This window comes from Emiliania huxleyi (genome assembly GCF_000372725.1).
Source record: "Emiliania huxleyi CCMP1516 unplaced genomic scaffold EMIHUscaffold_269, whole genome shotgun sequence".
Classification (NCBI taxonomy): Eukaryota; Haptophyta; order Isochrysidales; family Noelaerhabdaceae; genus Emiliania; species Emiliania huxleyi.
This window is the reverse complement of record NW_005200019.1, coordinates 97,020-103,493: the sequence shown is the minus strand read 5'-3', so window position 1 is coordinate 103,493 and position 6,474 is coordinate 97,020. Positions and strand designations below refer to the sequence as shown.

Genomic DNA, 6,474 nt, shown 5'->3' with positions numbered 1-6,474 from the left:
CCCTCACGCATCGGCCCATGGCATACGCGATACGCCTCCTTCAGGTGGTGGTTTGCAATGATCGGCGTCGAGGGCGTGACGTTTGAGCTCTTCCTCGGCTACGTCTTCACGCCGCTCGCCTACATGATGGGCGTGGACGCGAGCGAGTGCCTCACCGTTGGCAAGCTGATCGGGGTCAAGATCGTCCAAAACGAGTTCGTGGGCTACTTTCAGCTCGGCGAGCTCATCGCCGCGGGAGGTGGCTGCCACACCCTTCGCCAGCACACACGTGTGATGGCTCTCTCCGCCCTTCCGCTGATGGCATGCCTACCCCGCTTGGCGCGTCAGTGCACCCTTCTGCCCGTCCTCTCCCTCTCCGCCCGTGCACCACCCTGCCGCCGCCGCCGACGAGCACCCACGCCCGTGCCGCGCCCAGGGCTCTCGGAACGCGCCCAGACCATCGCGACGTACGCACTCTGCGGCTTTGGAAACCTGGGCTCCATGGGCATTATGGTCGGGTGTCTCTCTGGCATGGTGCCCCGCATCCGCACGGCGGTGACCCGCGACGTGTTTCGCGCGCTCCTCGCGGGCAATATCGCCTGCTTCTCGACCGCGTGTGTCGCCTCCGCAATCCTGGCGGACGCGGGCAGCGAGGCTCCGTCGCAGTACGAGTGCCCCTGCTTCAAGAGCGAGTGCCCCGCCCCTTGACCCGCCCGGTCCTATAGGACGTGGCAGCCCGCGCGCCCCACACGCCTTCGTCTAGCTCCGTCGAGACCGGGAGTGAGCGACATAGCTTTGCGATGCGTTGTAGTATTGGGAAGGGTGGGATGTATTCCCTTCCTGGTCCTCGAGATCGGGAGCGGTGTGCGAATCGTTGCGGTATGGGGAAGGGGGGAGGGGAGGCGTGCGAGTGTATTCCTCCCATTTGCATTCCTGGCCCTCGCGGTCGGGGGAGTGCACTGTCGGCTGCACTGTCTACCCAACCTCAATTTTATATAGCAGAGCCCGCCCCCAGTCCGGTCTAGCGGAGACTGGACAGGCGCTCGTGCGAGCCCTACCGCATCCGAAAGTCGCAACTGAGGCGGCGGGCCCCCGTGGCGTGACCCAGCGGAGCACTCCTTCGCCGCTCGTCATGATCGGTAATGTCCGAGCAGCCGCGCGGACGGCTTCATGTCGCTCTCGTCGAGAGCGTTTTGGCGGCCCGGCGCGCGGCGGGTGGGAGAATCTGTGTCGTCTGATGTTTCACCACGGACTGGATGCGACAGGGATGGACGATTGCGCGGAAATCCCATTCCTGAAAAAAATAGCCGCCGGCCTTGGGTTCTCTGTTTTCTTTCTTTCTTTCCTCCAAGAGCGATTCATTTTCCGCGTAAGGATCATCTAGCCGGCCCCGCCGATGAGCAATGTCACCAGTCACCACCATGGAGCATGGTCGGCAGGTTCTCGGCAGTGTCTCGGCAGGCTCTCGGCAGGGTCTCGGAAGTGTCTCTGCACCGGGCCGGCCGTCGCCCCCCCAACGCCCTTTGCACGCAGCGCGTTCCACTCCCCGAAGCGCGCGCCGTGGAAGAGGGCGGCCTGTCTGCGGAGCGGCGCAGCGCGACGATCAGCGGCGACCACGCGATGAACTGTGTGCAGCAATCGTCTGCGCCGTGGTGCGTGTGGTCGAGCTTGAGCTCGTACCCGAGCGTCTCCATGCCAAGGCCGAGGCCGTCGTCCGACGAGAAGCCTGAGCGCCGGGACCCGTTCGCGCCGCGCCCGAGGCCGACGGCGATCGCGCGGTGCACGTTGACCGTCTTGTGTCACTGTGTACGTCACATATCGGTCTTGATAACAAGCACGGTCAATCCGTCAAAGCGATACACTCGTTCCTATCTCGCTGGAGGGCTGGCACGGAGCTCTGTGCCGACAAACAGGAAGAGCCGAGCGGCAAGAAGGCTGAAGGGCTCGATGGTCATGAGATGTGCGAGTGGTCAGTGGAGCGGGCCACGCAGCAGGCTCCTCGCGGGGCTGGGCAGCGATGGGCGCATCCCGCTCGCGAGGCTGCGCCCCGAGCGTACGTGTAGAGACTAGAGTCGTGATTGCCGAGCGTCTCCCACGCTCCGACGTCAGAGGCGGAGGCTGATCTCGGTTGAAGACTCCGGCGAGGCCGCACGCGGGGTCCGCTCGATCTCGCCAGAGTCGTTCTCAGGCACGTCGCTGACAGTCCCAGATTGCTCGCCGCTTCTACGACGGCGAAAGGCAAAGGCAAGCCGAGGGGTGACGCTCTTCTTGGTGAAGGTCTTCAGGCGCTTGTCGGCGTGAACCACCACGCCCGTACCGGCGAGCTGCTTGGAGGTGTTCATGATCCGGTCGAGCCGTTTAGGCCACAGAGGCTCTGCGCCCATGACCACCAGCACCTGCGTGACAGGACGCCAGAGTGGTTTGGATTGCACGTGAGAGTGTTGGACCGGGCGGGGGAGGTCGCCGTGAGGGCAAGGGCCGGGGAGGATGTCGTGAGGGCTAGGGTTCCGGGGAGGTGTCGTCGGGACGACGGGAGGCCCCTCACCCCCTTGACCAACTTGAGGAAAGTGCCAAAGATGATGATGGACCACTGCGCGAGCGTCACCTTCTTTGTCCCCTTGGAGATGAGGTAGACCTTGACAAACAGCGAGTCGTACAGCAGCAGCAGGATCGGGACAAGTACGGCCGCGATCCCGGTGTAGAAGGCTGGCCCCGCCTGGCTGGAAGCGGCGCAATGGGCGCTTGCGGCGGCGGAGGCAGTCTCGCTGAGCGCTATCGAGGCAGCGATGCCCTCCAAAAGAAACTGGATCGCGTTTACCCAGCACGTAAGCCGGTCCTTCATCGGCGAGATAAGAATCAGCCAGGCCGCAAAGCTTATCTTGATCGCGATGGTCGCTCGGGCAACGTCGGTCTTATCTGTAACTGCCCCGGCGATGATTCCCAGCGTAATATTGACCGTCAGGGTGAGGATGTTGTACGAGACGTAGGCAAGGCGGTTGCCGCGGCCGTCGCCGAGAAGGGGCTGGAGCTGATCCAGCGCGTCCGAGTCGCGTGCACGTAGCAGGGCGAGCGGTCGCGAGAGGAGCCTCTCGGTGCGTGCGGGCTCCTCGGTGGCCTCCTTGCCCGGCTGGAAAGATCCGCGCGTGCGCTGCCGGGTCGCAACGTGCGCGAACAGATTACGGAAGCCGCGCAAGCGCGACTGCAAAAATCTGAGGAACGGGTCTTGGACGTCGGCCGGCGAGGAGGCGGCCTCTGCCGGCTTGTACACCTCGTTTGAGAACCGCACGTAGAAGCGGACAACCATGGCGACGGCAGCAAAGTAGATCAGGCCAGTCAACACCAAAATGACGACCGCGGGCCACTTGCAGCGCTCGCCACAGGAGAGGTCAGCCTTCAATACCCCGATCGAGACCTTGACGAGGCCGGTGGCGAGGATGCCTACAAGGGAGACAACAGAGGACTCAGGCAGTGCACGTTCGTCTCACAGAGGGAGCGTGCGACGCACTCCAGCCGTAGAGGAGGCCATTTGGAAACACGAGCAGGGCGGGAAGCGGCACAAACTCGGCGCTCTCTTGGTCCTGGGGAACGGTGACGGCGTTCACCCCTTCGTCGGATGCAACCAGCACCCTGTTCCTCCTCTCGCGGTAGTACTTCCGGTTGACGACGTGAGGCCACCAGTAAAGCGGGCCGACGACGGTGAAGAGGAGCAGCGCGCCCATCAGGATTCCAGTGAAGGTTAGCTCATCATACAGCGCGTCGAGCGGTGGCGTTTTCGCTGGCGGAGCGGGCGAGGGAGGGCATGGCGGTACTCCGGGCGGAGTTGGCGACGCCGCAGGCGGTGTGTTTGGAAGGGGCGGAGCTGTTGGTGGCAATTTGTCCACCGAGCTGCCGCCGCCGCTGTAGATGCCGAACTGGCCCAATGTCCATTTCAGCTGATCCGCCGCCGCTTGGTCCGTGAGACCGCCTTGCAGAACGAAGCGCTGCGCGCCGAGCAGCACCGGGACAGCGCCCACGGGGCTAGAGCCCAGGGTGGAGGACATGAGCGACGCGACGACGGAGGTGCTCAGGACCGTGGTGATGGGGGCCGCGTAGTCGTCGATGGGGTCGGAGGGCGGCGGCGTGTCATCGGGCTCAACGGGATCGCTCGTCGTCATGGGATTCTCGAGCGCGGGCGTGAAACGGACAAAGAGCCCTTCCTCGGGCGGCGCCCGCAGCTCGACGAGCTCGACGGCGCCAATTCGGATCACCGTCGCCCCGAAGGCTACCGAGGCGGCCGCCGCGCTCCCGAGTACCCCGATGGAGATGGTCTGCGCTAGAGCCTCAGCCTCCGAACGGTTAGAGACGCTAATCTTCACAGAGACGAGCACGTGGTCGTGGTCGTAGCCATGGTCGTAGCCGTGGTCGTCGTGGTCGTCGTGGTCGTCGTGGTCGTCGTGGTCGTGAGTACAGTCAGTCTGGTACGCAGCGGTGGAATCGTAGGCAGTCTCGCACTCCTCCTGATCACCCAAGTCCATGCAGTTGCAGTTGGAACAACACCACTCAAGTTCGGGCTCGACAAAGTCATAGTCACCTCCGGGACCACAGTGCCCACGACACATTCTCTGAGGGTGGTCGTCGTGGTCGTCGTGGTCGTCGTGGGAGCCGGCGCCAATTTCTTCCTCGGCCTCGCGTGGGCATCGAGTGGGGACGTGGTTTGGCACGGAGCTTCTGGGGCGGCAAAAATCATCGTATCCACCATCACTCAGCAAGCCCGTTTCGCTGTCAGCCACGCACACCAACCCAGGCTGGCATCCGTCGTCACAGTCGCAATCGCCTTGGTTGACCGCGCAGGGTGATTCGGGTTCGCAACACTCATCTCCACACGATACTGCCGTCAACCGTCTTCCCTGGGATGACGGCGAGGGCGGGGTCGAGGGCGGCGGCGGCGGTGCCGGTTCCCCGCCTACAATGGCCACCACGGAGACATCGTCGAGGTTAGCGCAGCTTCCTGCAACTGTACTGAAAGAAAGCGCTGTCAGCGTGCTAACAGCAACAAATTCCGCTGAAAAGCGGTCCCAAGTAGTGGTTGACTGCTGCGCCGAGCCTGTGGTGGCAAACGAATTGCTGTATATCTGGGTGCCTGGCGCAGTTCCGTCCTTAATGCTCAAGACTATTTCTTGCCCTGAGGTTGGAGCTACCCACGAGCCGCCGCTGGCTAAGAAGCTGACGTTGTAGCGGAAGCCCGGGGTGGTTTCCTGCCCAAACTCGATACCGCCGACATTTGAGACACAGTTACCTTGTATGTGGAGAAAGTACTCGCCTTCGCCACCCGATGCAGGGTAGAGCGAATGCAGTAAAAAGACGTATTCATTGCTTGACGACGCGGCAGTTTTTTTGAACTGGTGCTGACTGCTATCTCCGTAGAAGACACGCTCGCTGCCACTTCCCGCGTAGTATTCGAACCCGTCCCCGAAGCCCGCGTACGCCGGCGATGGAGGCGGCGGCGAGGGCGGCGGCGGCGAGGGCGGCGGCGGCGAGGGCGCGGACGGCGGCCCCCGCGGCGAATTACAATTCCCGACCTGGAAACCGGGGCGGCGCAGCAGCTGCGCTTTCAGAGACGGGCAGTTGTAGTCGACCCCGTCGTGCCAACCCCAAACTCCGATGCACCGGAGCAGCGGAAAGTGACGATCGGCGTCCCATATCATGCTTTTCTGGTTGCCAAAGTTGCCGTTTGTGCTGCTATTGGGGCCTGCCACCCTGAAGTGGCTCGTGACCATAGTCAAGCTCGCAAAGGGCGAGACATCCCGGAGCACCGTGTTGCCGTCGATTTCCAAAATGTTGCTGACAATGACGAGGTTGCCAAATCCATTGATACTCCGGAGAGTGGGATTGTTCGTAATATCTACGCCACCAGAAGAGTGAACCGCATCGAAGCGCGTGCCGTTGGGGTGCGTCGGAATCGACTCAATCAAATCGTTTCCGCTGGGCTCTGGCACACAGTAGCAGCTCACGACTAGCTGCTGTGGCTGTATTTGTAGCCATTTTTAGGCTTCAACTGGTCCCAAAATAGTAGCAACACCTCATGAAAATCAGTCAAAAAAGCCCAAAAAAATCGGCGCCTGCGGCGGGCTTCCTGGGGCTGCGCGGCAGCCCCAGACCCCCTTGACTGGGTCCCCCCGAGAGCACCCCCGTCGCCCCCGGGGGGCCGTCGACACCCCAGGGAGGCGGAGGCGCGAGAGTCGGAAGGCCGCGACCGTCAAGAAATGAGTGAATCCATGTGAGGTTGCCGACTGCACTCCAAGTGCTCCAAGTTCCCGACACTTTCCTACAACCTACAACCCAGCCACGTACAGGACGGGGCGGCCGGGGGACCACCCAGCCCGGCCCCCGCCCCCCGCGCATGGGCCTCGCGCAAATACCGCAATACCCAATACAATTACAAATTCACTAGAATGTCAAGATTCTGATACTGATTTCTGTAATCTGTGTAAAAGGCGCGGTTGTCGCGAGATGAAA

The 6,474-nt window shown here is 62.6% G+C and overlaps 1 protein-coding gene across 1 annotated transcript in view; it reads left to right on the top strand.

Moving 5' to 3' along the window:
- The window catches only part of EMIHUDRAFT_469298 (Sodium/nucleoside cotransporter), a gene marked incomplete at its 5' end in the record, with an annotated part of 3,175 nt that extends 2,199 nt beyond the window's left edge, over positions 1-976 (top strand). The window contains 2 exons of the mRNA XM_005777133.1: positions 45-238; positions 416-976. Coding sequence (XP_005777190.1) covers positions 45-238; positions 416-687 — 466 coding nt within the window. The 3' untranslated portion in view covers positions 688-976. The remainder of the gene's footprint in view (positions 1-44; positions 239-415) is intronic.
- Positions 977-6,474: the final 5,498 nt, after the last annotated feature.